The following is a 16,921-nucleotide window of genomic DNA, read 5'->3' on the forward strand; positions in this document are numbered from 1 at the left end:
TCAGACGAGAGCCTGGAGGTGCTTACATGCAGTACATATTTTAAGGTTTTGTGGAGCTCATTTTCTTTTCATGCGAGCCTGGGGAGCCGCCTTCCAGCACTAGAGTCTGTAGAGACTTGTCTGCTTCCCTGAGTAAGAAACTATAACGCACACGCCCCTATCGTGTGCACCTTTTTATGAATGGGAATGTATGACACTTTAAACACTGCATCTTGAACCCTGGAGGGTCTATTTTAATAGATTTTCATATAGTGCTGGCATGGCACTTTGCAAATGCTTTGTAGCACTTTCCTATAAAATTACCCCAGAACAAGCTCATCACTAGGATGCTACGGTTCCAAGGCCAGGCTGGCTGCCCTTAGGAGCAAAGGTCACAGGTTCAATGTCAAGGTCTTTCACACCATGCACAGGGCTAAATGGAGCTATGGACCAGGATATATGCATACTATAGTACTGCCCTACGAGACACAAAGGATTCTTTGCTCAACTGCACAAAAAATTCCGCTTAAAGAGTCTTCAGACAGATGCCGCACTGAGGGGTTTCAGGTCCCCAGCCGAAGGAACTCCCTGCACCCAGTCCTGAGAGCTTAAACCACCCATAGTTTAGGAAAAGCCTAAAAAGTGACTAATTCTGCCCTGCATGTTACTTACCTGCTTCCTTTTTGAGGCTGCAATGGAAGATGGTTGGATTGAAGCTTTCCAGCACTGACTGGTCTCTTATGTCCCCTTCGGCACACTGTACTTTTTCTTGCTCTACCATAAAGCGCTGAAATGATCAAAAGGTGATGCACAGCTCTCTATAAAACACTCAATAATACAAAGCGCCATTGCAATCAAGTAGCAGATAATGCTGAAGCGTTGACGCAACTGTGCAACAAAGAAACAGCAAATTATGTGGTACATTGAAGCTCAAGGCAATTATGCAGCCCTTAAGGTAACACTACGACGTTGATACTATGAAGCTATAACAGACATAGGCATGGATATACAGGATCCCAGTACTTTTCAAAACACAGAGGTTTCATACAACTACTCACAGATGCAATTCAAAATGCTATAAACAAGAGTGGATGGTTTAGTCTTAAACAGAAGCACATGAACAAGCGCTGATGATCAATAATACAAAGCGCCATTGCAATCAATAACAGAAAATGCTGAAGCGTTGACGCAACTGTGCAACAAAGAAACGGCAAATTTCGTGGTACATTGTGTAGCTCAAGGCAATTATGCAGCCTTTAAGGTAACACTATGACGTTGATACTATGAAGCTATAACAGACATGGCATTGATATAAACGGATCCCAGTACTTTTCAGAATACAGATGTTTTATACAACTACTCACAGATGCAATTCAAAATGATATAAACAAGAGTGGATGCTTTAGTCTTAAACAGAAGCCCATGAACATACGTTTATTAATCTCCGCTTTACCTCCTATTGTAAAATAAATTGAGTAAAATATGTATAGTGATGCACTCAACAAATACAAACTACATTTACACGGTTATTGGAGTAAAAGGAGTGCCCTTTCAATTTACGCAGCTAAGCTATTTATTTAAACCGGTCCATTTTGCAGTGTCTGGATTATTCAGTGTTCATGCCACAGGGCCTCAGAACAGTATTGTACATTTAAAAAAAAAAACGTATGAGAGAGTAATATTAGGAGGCACTTTGATAATTAAGACCTACAACTTAAAAAAAAAAAAAAAGAATAGATGCTATAGGATTGTCAATCCTCTTAGTTCCGAGTGCCATCTTTTAAAAACTATTGCTTTTGGAGCCCTGCAATGTAATTATGAATTGGTACCTATGGTGAACAGGCAGTCAACATCAGTCTGTAATTGGTGATTAAGATTATTTACACTGAACATAAAAGCCTCACAACTTATTCACCGCAGAGACACACCAATACAAAGAAATCAAAGAATACCAGCAACACCCCATACCAGTCCACACCTAAACTCACTTCTTCAAACTCCAGCTGCATTTCATTCATAAGCATGCAGAAATTATGAGACTGCGCACGGAGCTTAGAGACTGCACTACTAGCACACATGTGCTATACAAATCCTAGCAGCACAGCACTGGAACAAAGCTCAACTTGGCAATGTGCCCTAAACTAGCGAGATGAACCATCGCCCCTAGAAGTTCCTTATGAAGAACCAATATCTTCACAGCACTTAGACAACTGCGGGAAGCCGATCTAGGACCTCTCAATGATGACAAATCTCATATGCTACTTATGGCCCTCAGAGAGACTGCAAAATCCTCAATATACCAATGAATAAAATTGAAATGTCTACCCTGAATATACTACACAAGACGACGACTGCAGCAGTTGGCCTGTGACTCTTACTCGTTATGCATCTGATGCCACACGAGGGGATCTTTATACAGAAGGTGTGGAACGCAGAATAGTCCACAGATTCTGGTCAGCAGTAGAAAGCACTGGGGAGGTCATTGGACATTATGCTACCCTTATCCCCAAGTATACCGTTCTGAACATTATAGACAATGCTGGGCAATAGGAATGAGAACACATTCAGTCATTTAAGGCAGGTGCTTTCCAAGAGGGTTATCGTGCAGTACTGAAGACAGGCGGAAGCCCTGAACATTAATGTGGGCAGCTGGTCTGAACTCCTGAAACTGCCAGTATATCCTGCCAGGGTGTCTCCAAAAGCATCATAAGATATGGGGCAATCGATGAGATACCAAACCGAGGACTGCAGAGAGCAGAGGGCTTAGAGTCATAACACCAGGTGGGATCTTGAGCTGGTCTTCAAGTCTGTAATGAATCCCATGGCAACATGTGAAGAATAATTGTAATATTGCAATGTGGAAAGTGCTGGTGTTCATTTGTGCTACCACCACCAGTGCCAGAAAGGACGACACACCCATGATAAATAAATATGATGGGTTACATTGTTTCTTCCCTTCCTTATTTAGATGTCATTTGACAGCACCATTAGGTCTACACAGAAAGGAGAATTCTACTTATAATTTACACATTCATGCAGATCCTAAGCATCTCAGAAGGCCTCTTCCATGGCGCCTCTCATAAATACCCATCATCATTTACATAGTAATGCTCATTTACATATTGATGGAGGTTCCTGCATCTCCAAAGACATCTTTCATGGTTCCACTTGCCTATATCATATATATGTTGATGCAGATTGCAAGCATCTCTGAAGACGTCATTCATTGCTGCTTTTGTAAATAACCTTTATCATATGCATACTGATGCCGATTCCAGATATCTCCCAAGACATCTTTCATGGTTCCCCTATTAATTGTTTAGTTGGATTTATGAGGTCGTATAATGCACTGTGAGGACTCTCAAACCCTCTGTTTCCCATATGCCTTTTCTTACTCTAGAGTGTAAACAACTCATCTATGATTTGGTATTATGAGCTTCTTGTTGTGTTCATTATCCTATTCATATCAGATTCACTAATCAGTTCTTGCCCTGTTGCAGCTTTCAGTGGAGGGGGGAGGGGTATCGGAGATCCCACTTTATATATCGGGCCACACCCTCTATTTTACCATCTACGCAAGATGGACGAGTAAGAAAACATGTACAATGATGAAGTGTCTTAAGGTGAGACGGAAATTGGCTTTCTCCTAATTTGCTGTTGAAGATCTAACTGTATCTAGGGAAAGAGATTACCACCCTCTTGTCAGCCAGATTCTCTCTTACACTTGTACATTGAATAATGTTGCTACTAGTTGCAACTCTGCTGTGCTAATGTTGCAACTCTGCTGTGCTTTCATTCTCAATGCAATGTGTGATCTAAACCAAGCTGAATTTTGCACCACACAAAATGGTTAACTGATACAATACCCCCCTTTTCCTGTTCCAGGGTGTTGGATAGCCTCTTTTGTCATCGGCTGTCCCACAACAAGCATGTCAACATCTCACTCAACAAAAGCACCTGTAAGCCACTTGTGAATCAGCCTTTTATTTTAGTATAAGAGACATTTTCCAGAGACCCTCACATGCATTCATTAATTTTTCACATTCGTGGCATCTTGGAATAATGCCACATTGTAACAGACACTGTGCGTCTTTCTGTGTAATACGATTCAATATATTGTACAATTTTTGAAAATAATCAGTGGTACAAGATAAATAACATGCATAATAAGTTAAATTCCTTACTTCTACAAACTCCCAAGACATATATGATGTAGAATTATCAAGTCGGGTGTCAGCAAGTGTCATCTCCTGTACACCATTCTCTGTAACAAATGAAATTTAGCAAATGGTGTTACATTGACAGACACTAAGATGTTAAAGTGTTGAGCAAGGAAACAATCTAATAAATACCAAGTAGCATCTGGTTAGTAGAGAGTACAGTGGAATGGGCATTCTAGGTGGGGCCAAGCCATTTTCATCTCCTGCCAAATACTACGTTTCTATGTCACTTACTCAACAGGTTGTCCTCATCAAGACTTCCTTGCATACTAATCTGTAAAAAAATATATATATATCAGTGCGTATATAAAAAAACACAAACACACAGACACTTGTCCATCTGATAATGCTCCAAAAAAACAAAAATCCTGTGTGACAGAAATATTTGACTTTAGAAAGTGAAACATCAGCAATGACACTCACACCGTCATTGCAACTATGAATTTGGACTATATGCAAAACTGTGAACGGGTTATACTTTAATGTGTATTTTTGCATTCCCTCACTCTGAAACCTGGGATGTAAAAGTTCAGTACTTCGATTCTCCATCGTGTTGGAGAATGTCCTGCATTAGCACAACATTGTGACCATGGACATGTTCTGCAGCATTTCCAAAGGAATCCAATTCTGACCTGCTAACAAACAGTAGTACTGAAAAGAGAAGAGAATACGAAAAGAAGGCTTGGAGAAGGGAAGAGTTAGAATCAAGTAACAAAAAAAGGTACATTTAATAGGTAGAGCTGTAAAAAGAGAAACATATTAGAGCAAGGTTATAGGACTATCGTGAGAGAACAGTATATTATAAGGACATTTTAGAGTGCATTCGAGCCCGAATGGGACATTGGAAAGATATTATAGTTCTGTCAAGAGTGAATGGTTTATTAGAAGGAGGTTATAGTACCGTCAAAAGAGAAAGGATATAAGGAGGAGGTTAAGTGCTGCTAAGGAAAAATAGGGTTTACAGGGCCATTGGGCAAGCACGGCATCTTAGTAGGATGTTACTAGGCCCATGCATAGAGAAAGGAAGGTGAAGGTGGTGATGGTGTCCACCACGAAAACGAGGATCATAGAAAAAATGTGAGGGGGTTCTGCTATGGGAGCAACGACAGGTATAGGATTTACAAAAGAAAAGATTATTGGAAAGGGGGTGCTACTGCCCACGGAATGAGAAGGGAAAAAGAACAGGAGATAGAGCCAATTAGGAGAGAAGAGAATTTTATAAAGAAGTTATTGGCTCAATCAAGTCTGATGGAAATATTGGATAGAGTCAAGAGGGCAGCATGGGATAAGGAATTGTGGAAACATAAAACAATACAAGGAACAGAGCATGTCATTCACTAAGGTGTGAGGAACAGTAGAAGCGGAGAGATTCCACCAATAAGGAAGGGAAACTAGGAACAAGGCCTACATCAACCAAGAGGAAAAGGAATAGGTATAGGAGATTGCCTATGCTGGCTAGAATCAAGAGCACAGTAAAGAGGTGATAGGATCTCAATGTTAAGTATTTGAAGGGGATAACAGGGTGTATAAAGAGAGAAAGGAAGAGCAGAGGAAAAGAAATTGAGGGACTACGGCATGAAAATAATGTTGTTAAAGTTTACTAAACGAAAAGAGCTGCAACTTTGGGTTACCGAGCAAGGAGAAACCGAACAAAGCAAGGATTGAGTTTTGGTAACCAAGATGGGGTGAGTTTTGTGACGATGAAAAGACTGAATGTGTGTAACCAAGAAAGTGATGAGTATTAGTAACAAAAAAAAGAGTACGAGTTTGAGTAACCTTGATCATACTCAGTGTGAACAATGCAGAGATAAGTGAGTGTAAGCAAATGAGACAACAGAGAGCCTGTGTAGCCGGCAGAGCAGTGACAACTATGCAAAAAAGAGCATTGCGGAGGTAAGTGAAGCATCAGCACACAGTGCGTCTGAGAAGGACATCATCTTAGAAGTCAAGGAGCTGTACCATTAAGTAGTTATCTAGGACTATAGAGAAATGAGCATAGTGTGAAGGTGGCAAATGGAGAATGGGAGGATCTTGCTTACAGAATCCACTCACTCACCATTTACCACCTTCATACTGCATGTATTCAAGAGTAGGACGCAGAATATTAACGGTGCTGTGACCAGCTTGTGGACGCAACCATACATAGAGAGCCCAGCATTAAAAACCATTGCAAAACTGTTTGAGGGGATAACTAGGTTAGGAATGCAGTGCCCTGTGACGGAGCCGTCCGATGGAACAAGGTGAAATTCAGAAAAAAAAATATTATCCCATAAAAACACAAGGTAGGGAGGCGTATCAATCAAATATGGGCAAATCAAACTGTGAGATGTGTTTTACTTGAATGCTGTGAATTTCTGCTTGCTGTGTGCTGGCTCCAAAAAATCAACTGTTGGATTCTTTTTTCTGTGTCCAAACCAAATAACACTTACACCTCAGCATATACAACCAGCTCCGGATATACTTGAGAAGTAAAAAATGAAACTCACTTCCTGAGAGCTCCTCGAATAATTCTCATCAAAATCAGATGTCTGGAAGAGAAGAACAGGCACCAGTTAGTACAACGTACTTATTTTTCTTAGGGTTGCTGCAACAAAGCAAAGCTTGCTACACAAAGTATTGGGTGCATGGTTAGAACCACCATTAATATTTTAATCTATTCAACTGTCCATTGCTACCGAGACATAGAAATAATTCCACAGCCTAGCCTACTCGTACAGATACAAAAATAACATGCTTCAGTAGGAGGAAACACCTTTGACTTCTCTCCACTTTAGTAAAAAGCGATACCATTATCAGACTTAGGGTAACCTTCAGAACACCGACAGGCAGAGTCAACCACAACAGACTCCAAACTTGACACATGGCACCCACAAAGGGATTAGGAGCTTGTGGTACTCTGCTGAGAACAGCCGTTTCTCCCATCTCCAGTGAGTAATTATCCCTTCAATCTCCTCCCCTAGGGAAGGGAAAAGCTTTCAGAGTCTTCTGTGGGACCAGCTTGACGAACAAGTTACTTACCTTCGGTAACGATATATCTGGAAGAAACAGTAGTTAGTATTAGATTCCTTACCTTAGAATATCCCCAGGCGTCAGACTGGATCCGGAAACTTTTGCATAGCAGTACCGATGCGCGTCGGTAGGCATCATCTGCGGCTCCGCGTCCGTCGTCGGCTGCGCCGTGATGACATCGCCGGAGTACTTAGACGCCGCCCTCGTGCGCTGACGTCAGTTCTTATACACAGCTTTTCCGCGCCAGAAATGCAGAGCTATGATAAAAAACAACACTGGTGCCATGAAACTAGGGCCCTGAAAGGGGATGACCTTAACCCTAGAAATCCGTTCGCAGAACGGGGAGGATGGGTGGGGCGGTGAGGAATCTAATACTAACTACTGTTTCTTCCAGATATATTGTTACCGAAGGTAAGTAACTTGTTCATCTGAAAGAAATAGGTTAGTATTAGATTCCTTACCTTAGAATAGATACCCCAGCAATACCAACCCCGGTGGTGGGTCTGCGAACCAATAATCACACCAGAAAGTCCTGGAGGACGGAACGGCCAAAGAAGCCATCCCTCCGGACTTGACTGTCCAGGCAGTAGTGTCTTGCAAACGTGTGCAGCGAGGCCCATGTAGCTGCCTGACAAATGACCTGCAAGGGGACTCCCCGACCCAGGGCAGTAGTAGCCGCCGTGGTCCGAGTGGAATGGGCCCTCAGCACAACAGGAGGTTCCTTCTTAGCCAAGGAGTAGCATGCCTTGATACACAACACGACCCACCGAGAGATGGTCCGCTTGTGTACCGCCCATCCCTTCTTAGCGCCCATGTAACCAACAAAGAGTTAGTCATCCACCCGGAACTGTCGTGTGCGATCCAGATAAAATAAGGGCGCACGTTTTGGGTCCAGACGGTGGAGCCGCTCTTCCTCCTTTGAGGGATGCGGAGGCGGGAAGAAGGAGGGCAAGGTGATGGACTGCCCGATGTGGAAGGCTGTGACAACCTTGGGAAGGAAAGAGGGTCTTGCCCGCAACACAACCTTGTCCGGATGGAGAGAAAGGAAAGGAGGTTTGGAAGAAAAAGCCTGGAGCTCACTCACTCTCCTGGCAGAGGTGATGGCGACCAGGAAAGCAGTCTTCAGAGTGAGAAGGCGAAGAGGACAGTTATGAAGTGGCTCAAAGGGAGCGCACATCAGATAGGTAAGAACAAGGTTCAAATACCACTGAGGCATCACAAATGGAACGGGGGGGGGGGGAACATGTGTGTGATGCCCTTCAAAAACCTATTTACAATTGGGGACTTGAACAAAGATGGCTGATCAGGTAGCCTTAAAAAGGCTGAAAGGGCGCCCTTGAGAGTGCCCAGAGCAGAGCCCTGCTGGGCAAGAGAAAGAAGGAAGAGAAGAACCTCAGAAAGAGTGGCAGAGAGAGGATCCACAGCCTTTGCTGTGCACCATGCCACAAATCTGTTCCACCTGCAGGCGTATACAGACTTTGTGGAGGGACGCCTGGCTGCCAGAATCACAGTACAGACTTCAGGAGGCAAGTCAAATGGCCTCAACTGTCGCCGCTCAATCTCCAAGCATGTAGGTGGAGACTGGACAGGTTGGGATGGAGGCCAGTCCCCTGCTGCTGCGACAGAAGGTCCTCCTGAAGAGGCAGACGAACCGGGGGACCGACAGACATACTGAGTAGCTCGGGACACCAGTACCTTCGTGCTCAGTCCGGAGCCACAAGGATAACTTGGGCCCGGTCGTGCTTGATCTTCTTCAGCACTCTGGGCAGAAGTGGTATAAGCGGAAAGGCGTACAACAGACCGCAACTCCATTCACGACGAAAAGCGTCTCCGATCTAGCGCTGCCTTGGAAATTCCAACGCGCAGAACTGATGACATTGCGAGTTCTCTTCTGTGGCGAATAGATCTAACCAAGGCTCTTCCCACTGCAGAAAGAGGCCTTGCGCCACATCAGAGTTCAGACGCCATTCGTGATCCATCATGCACCGCCGGCTGAGTTCGTCCGCCCTGGCGTTCAGAGAACCTGCCAGGTGTTGAACCACCAGGGTCACGCCCTGATGTTCCAGCCACTGCCAGAGGCGCAGAGCCTCCTGGCAGGGGGTCCACGACCCCACCCTGCCCTGTTTGTTGGAGTACCACATGGCGGTGGTGTTGTCCGTGAACACCTGCACTACGCTCCCCCAGACAGAGGGGAGGAATGCCTTCAGTGCTTAACGAATCGCCCTCAGCTCCAGAAGGTTGATATGGAGCCGGGACTCCGCCGGAGACCAGAGGCATCTGATCTCCGCCTCTCCCATGTGGTCTCTCCAACATAGGAGGAACGTGTCCATCACAACTACGTGCTCCGATTGGGGTAAGGGGAGGGACCTGCCGCTGACCAATCGCGGTCCGTGAGCCACCACTGCAGCTGTCTCTCAGTGCCCTCCGAGATCAGGACATAGTCGGACAGGTTGCCCTGATGCTGGGCCCACTGAAACTTCAGGTCCCACTGCAGAGCCCGCATCCGCCACCGGGCGTGATGCACCAGAAGGATGCAGGAGGCCATCAGCCCCAGAAGCCGCAGCATCAACCTGACCGAGACCTGGGATAAAAGCTGAAAGATTGGAATCAGATCCTGAATATCCCGAACCCGCTGTTCGGGAGGATAAACCCGAAACTGCGCTGAGTCGAGAACTGCTCCGATGAAGGAGCTTCTGAGAGGGGCACAGGTGTGACTTCGGCACATTGATGGAAAACGCCAGCTAGTGCAGGAGGTCTGCCATTGTCTGGAGGTGGCTGACGACTGTCTGGGGCAAGCCCGCCTTCAACAACCAGTCGTCGAGGTAGGGGAAGACTGAAACTCTCAACCTGCGCAGATGAGCTGCGACCACCGCCATCACCTTCGTGAACACCCGTGCGGCGCTGGTACGGCCGAAGGGGAGCACAGTAAACTGAAACTGCTCGTGGCCTACCGTGAACCGCAGGCAGCGCCGTGGGCCGACAGGACGGTAATGTGGAAATAAGCGTCCTGCAAGTCCAACGCTACCATCCAGTCTCCTGGGTCCAGGGCAGCTAAGACCTGAGCCAGTGTCAGCATCTTGAACTTCTCTTTCCGGAGGAAGCCACTGACGTTCCGTAGGTCCAAGATAGGGCGTAGGCCCCTTTTGCCCTTCTTGGGTACCAGAAAGTAGTGGGAGTAACAACCACCCCCTACTTCCGGCCCAGGAATGCGCTCGATGGCCCCCTTGGCCAAGAGGGCCGTAACTTCCTCTTGCAGAAGTCGCAAGTGGTCCCCCGAACCACAGTGGTATTGCGGTGGCATGGTTGAAGGGGCCGTCTCGAAGGGGAGGGAGTAGCCCCTTCGGACGATTTGCAACACCCACCTGTCCGAAGTGACAGTGCGCCAGTGGAAGTGGTGATGGTGAACCCTGCCCCCCACTGGCGTCACATGGGCCTGAAAGCATGGACTAGGAGACTTTGGAGGCGGATGCTGCAGGGGAAGGTGTGGACTGGCCTCGCCGTTGTCCCCGACCGCTGCCACAGCAGTTTCCACAGCCGCCACCGCGTTGGATGTTAGTCTGCGGTGCGTGCTGGCAGCACGTGTGGGAGCGCCCCTTTCTTGACCACGAAAGGAGCGAAAGGCACCCGTTTGCTGGCGCGGGGCAGAGAGGCCCAAGGACTTGGCCGTAGCCCTGGAGTCCTTAAAGTGCTCAAGCGCATGGCCTGCTTTGTCGCCGAAAAGGCGACGGCCATCGAACAGCATGTCCATAAGAGTGTTCTGGACATCGGCGGAAAAGTTGGCGGACCTCAACCAGGCGAGGCGACGAATCGCCACCATCGGTGCCATCGCTCTGCCCAGTGAGTCGGTGGTATCCAGCCCACACCGGATAGAAAACCATGCTGCATCTGGACCCTCCGCAAGGGCTTGGGTGAGTTTAGTCCTGACCTCCGCTGGACATTCTGTCAGCACGTCCGAAACCGTGTCCCAAAGAGAGTGGGTGTAGCGGCCAAAGAGGCACGCAGTGTTGACTGACCGCAGTCCCAAACTCAGGGAGGAGAATACTTTCTTACCGTATTGCTTGTACCTCTTGGATTCCCGATCGGGCGGGGCCTTCGGGAATGCGTTCTGGGAGTTGGAGGCCTGGATGACCAGGCTCTCGGGGGTGGGTGGACAGGAAGCAAGGGTCGCACGGAGCCTGTCGGTGGCGTCTGGCCACGTTCCTATGTACAGGCTGACGTGTAGCGGGGTTGGACCAAGTGCCCAAAAGAACGTCTGACAAGGCCTCATTAAACGGCAGCAGCGGCTCAGCCGAGATTGACTGCGGTTTAAGGACCTCAGTGAGGAGGTTAGTCCTCACGGCCGCGACGGGGAGCTCCAGGCCCAAGGCCTTGGCCGCTCGCATCAGCACCACACTGTAGGCAGCCTCCTCCTCCGTAGCCACGGTGGGAGGGGAAACCAGTGTCTGGCGAGGTGTCCAGCCCACTGACAGTCCCAAGCTCACCTGTCCAGTCCTGCTGAGACTGACAATCTTGTGCCAGAGGGTCCTCAGACCCCTCCCAATCCCCCTTGTCACCCTTCTCCTGGTATGCAGGTTCAAAGGATGGGGCCGGTTCGTGGAAGTAAAAATCTCCAAACGACGTAGAAAGCGGCACCGCTCCCCAATCGAGGGCGGCTCCGGTGAGGTTGTGAGGTCGACCGGCGACGACCCGGATCCGGAACCGGATCCAGTGAGGGCCTGCGGCGCCGGGACCGAAGTCGCCGCTGGGGCCGAAGCACCCGACGGCGTCGGAGCCGAAGCACCCGACCCGCTAGGCCCTCCGGCCGGGGTCGCTAGGCCCGAAGGCGCCACGGAACCCGGCGGAGGGGGGAGAGACCTCATGTCCATGAGGTAGCGCTCGATCTCCTCCGGCGTCGCGTCATGCCCAGGGACCGGAAGGTAAGGGGCAGGCCGCGAAGCCCGCGACTCAGTCGGAGCCGCGTGGGTGGTATCACCCGAACCCCCGGCCGCGTCTCGCGAGCGCCGGGGTGGGTCGGAAGAGCGATGACGCCTTTCCGACCTCTCATGCCTCTTACCTGAGGATCTTGATCCCGAAGACGGATGCCCATTCTCGGAACTACGAGGGATCCGACCCCGCGACCGGTCCCTCGACCTCCTGTGGGACCGGGACCTCGAACGGTACGAGCAGGTTCGGTCGTCGTGGTCGAGGCCTAGACACTGAAGACACCGGCGATGGGGGTCGGTAACCGACATCAATCGGCTGCACTTGGAGCAGGGTTTGAACCCGGGCATCCCTACCGGCACCATCGGAGTCAATCGACTCGAAAAACAGATCAAAAAGATCAACGTTTTAGTAAAAAAATGACTAAAAGGGTACTACTTCTCCGGATCTGCGCTTAGCTGGTGCGGAAAAAAGAAGAACTGACGTCAGCGCGCGAGGGCGGCGTCTAAGTACTCCGGGAACGTCATCCCGGCGCAGACGACAAACGCGGAGCTGCAGACGACGCCTACCGAAGCGCAGGGGTACTGCTACGCTAAAGTTTCCGGATCCAGTCTGACGCCTGGGGATATTCTAAGGTAAGGAATCTAATACTAACCTGTTTCTTTCAGATATCTTCTCTCCTTCCTACTGGTATAGGCCATTGGAATTATTTTTCACAACCAGACCCAAGATGGCTGCAGAACGATAATTGCTCAACATACTTCACCCTTTAGGTTTTCTTTGAGTATCAAACAGTTAGTCGGATAGATAATAATCATTAATGGATAAAGGTTTATCATTCAGTCTTGAGGCTCAATAGTATTTCTATTCCTGTGAGTCATGCTCAATTGACAGTAGGAATATGGACTGCATATGAATTAGTTCGAAAACGATGTCTGATTTGGACAACATTGTCTCCATCACAGTAAAGTCAATAAGAGTGCATATGTTTTTCGTGTGTGTGTGTGTGCGTGTGTGTGTGCGTGTGCGTGTGTGTGTGGTGAGACTTGTAGAAAAGATCATTTGTTCAGTTGGAGAAGAAAGCTCATGTGTGTCTGAACCCCTAAAAGCACATACCCTTATCCAGTAAGATACTGCAGTGCGACACAGCAAGCATTAAAGACATGTATGATTCAGCTGGTCCACATCCTTCCCACATACACGTTGGGTTGCCAACGTTTCATCATGTGGATCTCTAAGCACAAGTCACACATTAATAAGGCAACATTAAATTCTGCACAAGTTTCTCTGATGGTTTAATCAAGCACATTTGGGCATGATGCCGCCATTACTGTACTTTTTGCATAGCCTGTCAAATAGGTTCCTTCAGCTCGCTCAGCAAAATCTGCTACTAGTGCTCTGAATTCTGATGATGCATAAGGGTAGAACAGCTTTTTCTGCACTTGTTTGCCCTTAAAAAATATGTTGTCCATTAGTTGTCAGCAAGCAACTGGATTTCTAGGAAACACTCCTAAACGGATATGGTCATGGGCTATGTATGTACCTTGATTCACCAAAATGGCTCGGGTAGCGCGCACACACACACTAGCGCATACACCCACACACTAGCAACACACCCCTCCAACACACACACACACACACACACACACACACACACACACACACACACACACACACACACACACCCACACCCATCCATCAAGGACATAGGTTTATGTTTGTTTTGGTTTATGGGATTTATAAAGCGCATGACTACCCACGGGCTTCCCAGCGCTACCGAGAGGAGCATGCAGTTGGTGAGGACTCATGGGAACAACCAGGTTTTACGTTTTTTTCTGAAACACCGTTCATTTTTGACCAGTCTCAATTCTGCGGACATAGCAAAGTTGACCTAACTCTGCTCCTCGACTTTCTCTTACTTGATGCTGGTGGGCTGGAGAAAGGGAAAGGAGTGGAGACTGTTAAAAACACATAAGCCAAGCTGTTTATTTCCGTTTTTTTTTGCTGCCTTTATGAACTCTGAGACCAGATGTAACATGAGGTGTCAAAGGGCGACCTGTGGGTTGGAGCTACCACAGGCTGCCAAGGTTATAGGGCCCCACTGGCAGGCTGAGCTGGCACTGATTTAGCTCAAAGAAGCCTCGGGGTTTAAATAAGCTGAACAAAATCCTCAATATATACATCCATACACACAGTGTAAATGAACGTTGGCTGTATTGTATAGATTGCCTCTCATTAAATAGCGGTGTTCTTTTTCACTTTAGTCCTCTTGCTCTGCTCTTTCTGTTATAATAAAAAGTGGAAGCAATGTTTTCTAATAGTCCGGGTCAAAGCATATCTGCAATAGAGGTACTACATTTGATTTTGTTAGACTGATTACTATTCGTACATTTAATACATCCTTTGCATCTTCCTAAGGGTTTGCACACTTTAAATGAGACCTGTTGGCTCTTGACCATACTATGAGTAAATCAAGGGGGCGTTGGGTTTTAAAGATTGAAGTAGGAGGGAGTATGAATGCAAATCAACCTGTTGTGACACTACAGTTTGTGGTGATTGACAGTTGGTTATGACGAAGTCCGGTGCATTTATTTATTTATATTTCAGGTTCTGGTTACTCTTACTCACAATGCTCTGCACTAATACTGTTTTCTTACAACGTACAAGTCAAGTCAAGTCATAGCATTTGTATAGCGCACTACATACCCAAAGGGTTTCAAGGCGCTTAGGAAGGGGAGGAGGATTATTTGTCAAATATCCACGTTTTAAGCTGCTTTCTGAACGCTAGGTGGTTCGGGGTGAGGCGAAGGTAAGCGGGGAGTGAGTTCCATGTTTTAGCAGCCAGGTATGAAAAGGATCTGCCTCCCATGGTGGTCTTGTTGATGCGAGGTACAGTGGCGAGGGCTTGGTTGGAAGAACGTAGTTGGCGGGAGGGGGTGTAGAAGGACAGTCGAGAGTTGAGGCAATCTGGTCCGATGTCGTAGAGTGATTTGTGTGCGTGGGTGAGCAGTCGGAAAGTGATCCTCTTATTGACGGGTAGCCAGTGGAGGTCTTTAAGGTGACCAGAGATGTGTTCGTTGCGTGGGATGTCTAATATGTTTTGGATTTGTTGGAGTTTCTTCTGGAGTTTAGCGGTGGTACCTGCGTAGAGGGTGTTTCCGTAGTCCAGTCGGCTCGTGACCAGAGCGTGGGTGACTGTTTTCCTTGTTTCGGAGGGGATCCAGCGAAATGTTTTTCTGAGCATGCGAAGAATGTTGAAGCAGGAAGAGGATACGGCGCTGACTTGTTTGCTCATTGAGAGTGAAGAATCCAGGATGACGCCAAGGTTCCGTGCGTGGTCTGTCGGGATGGGTGCTTTTCCGAGGGCTTCCGGCCACCAGGAGTCGTCCCAAGCAGAGGGGGATGTGCCTAAGATGAGGACTTCTGTTTTGTCTGAGTTCAGTTTCAGACGGCTTTGTTTCATCCATTCGGCAACTTCTTTCATTCCTTCGTGTAGGTTAGTTTTGGCGGTGCTGGGGTCATTGGTGAGAGAAAGGATCAGTTGAGTGTCGTCCGCGTAAGAGATGATGTTGAGGTTGTGTTGGCGTGCGATGGCCGCGAGGGGGCTCATGTATACGTTGAAGAGGGTGGGACTGAGTGAGGATCCTTGGGGTACGCCGCAGATGACTTCAGAGGCCTCAGACTTGAATGGGGGAAGGCTGACTCTCTGGGTTCTTCCGGTGAGGAACGATGTGATCCATTCAAGTGCTTTTCCTTGGATTCCGATGTTATTGAGGCGTTGTAGAAGGGTGCTGTGGCAGACTGTATCGAATGCTGCAGAGAGGTCGAGGAGGATGAGGGCGACTGTGTCTCCATTGTCCAGTAGAGTTCGAATGTCGTCTGTTGCTGCGATGAGGGCGGTCTCAGTGCTGTGTTTTGCTCGGAAGCCAGATTGTGAGGGGTCGAGGGATTTGTTGGCTTCGAGGAAGGCGGCAAGCTGGTTGTTGACGGCTTTCTCGATGACTTTGGCCGGGAATGGAAGAAGCGAGATGGGGCGGTAATTTTTGAGTTCGGTGGGGTCCGCTGTTGGTTTTTTCAGAAGGGCGGTGAGTTCAGCGTGTTTCCAGTCTTCTGGGAAGGTAGCGGAGTTGAAGGAGCAGTTGATGACGTCTCGGAGGTGCGGTGCTATGACGGAGTCTGCTTTGTTGAAGATGTGGTGAGGGCATGGGTCTGTGGGGGATCCTGAGTGGATGGAATTCATCAGGCGGATGGTGTCCTCAGTGGAGATTGGGTTCCAGGCGTTAAGGGTGTTCACGGGGGGAATATGGTCAGCAGATGGTAGGGTGGGTTGGTTTCCGGGTTGGTTGTCAAAGCTGTTGTGGATGTCTGCAATCTTGTTGTGGAAAAAAGAGGCAAGGGAGTCGCAGAGGGTTTGAGAGGGGGTGATGTCGTTGGAGTTGGCCGAGGGATTGGAAAATTCCTTGACGATGTTGAAAAGTTCCTTGCTGTTGTGGGCGTTGTCGTCAAGTCGATCCTTGAATGCTGTTTTCTTGGCTTTTCGGATCAGTTGGTGGTGAGTACGGGTGGCGCTTTTGAAGGCGTCCTTGGTGCTGGTGGTTGGGTCTTTTTTCCAGACCTTTTCAAGGGAGCGGCAGAGTTTCTTGGACTTCTTGAGATCATCGTTGAACCATGAGGCTTTCTTGCTGCCAGGTTTGCTTTGACGTTTTTTCAGTGGAGCCAAGGTGTCGGCGGTGTTGGATAACCATAGGGTGAGGTTGGCGGCGGCTTCGTTGGCGTTAGAAGAGAGGGCTGGG

At 48.0% G+C, this 16,921-nt stretch overlaps 1 protein-coding gene across 3 annotated transcripts in view; it reads right to left on the reverse strand.

Annotated features, from left to right (window-relative positions):
• Window positions 1-16,921, reverse strand: part of CARD9 (caspase recruitment domain family member 9) — a 354,115-nt gene that overhangs the window by 28,154 nt on the left and 309,040 nt on the right. For 2 of the 3 annotated variants that reach the window (XM_086921020.1, XM_086921019.1), the window contains 4 exons: window positions 6,686-6,727; window positions 4,434-4,473; window positions 4,164-4,243; window positions 652-766 (listed from right to left, as the gene is read on the reverse strand). In XM_086921020.1, coding sequence (XP_086777146.1) covers window positions 652-766; window positions 4,164-4,243; window positions 4,434-4,473; window positions 6,686-6,727 — 277 coding nt within the window. The remainder of the gene's footprint in view (window positions 1-651; window positions 767-4,163; window positions 4,244-4,433; window positions 4,474-6,685; window positions 6,728-16,921) is intronic. The other variant, XM_086921021.1, reaches the window with a different exon arrangement.

The sequence above is a fragment of the Lissotriton vulgaris genome, chromosome 5 (assembly GCF_964263255.1).
Source record: "Lissotriton vulgaris chromosome 5, aLisVul1.2, whole genome shotgun sequence".
NCBI classification, from domain to species: Eukaryota; Metazoa; Chordata; class Amphibia; order Caudata; family Salamandridae; genus Lissotriton; species Lissotriton vulgaris.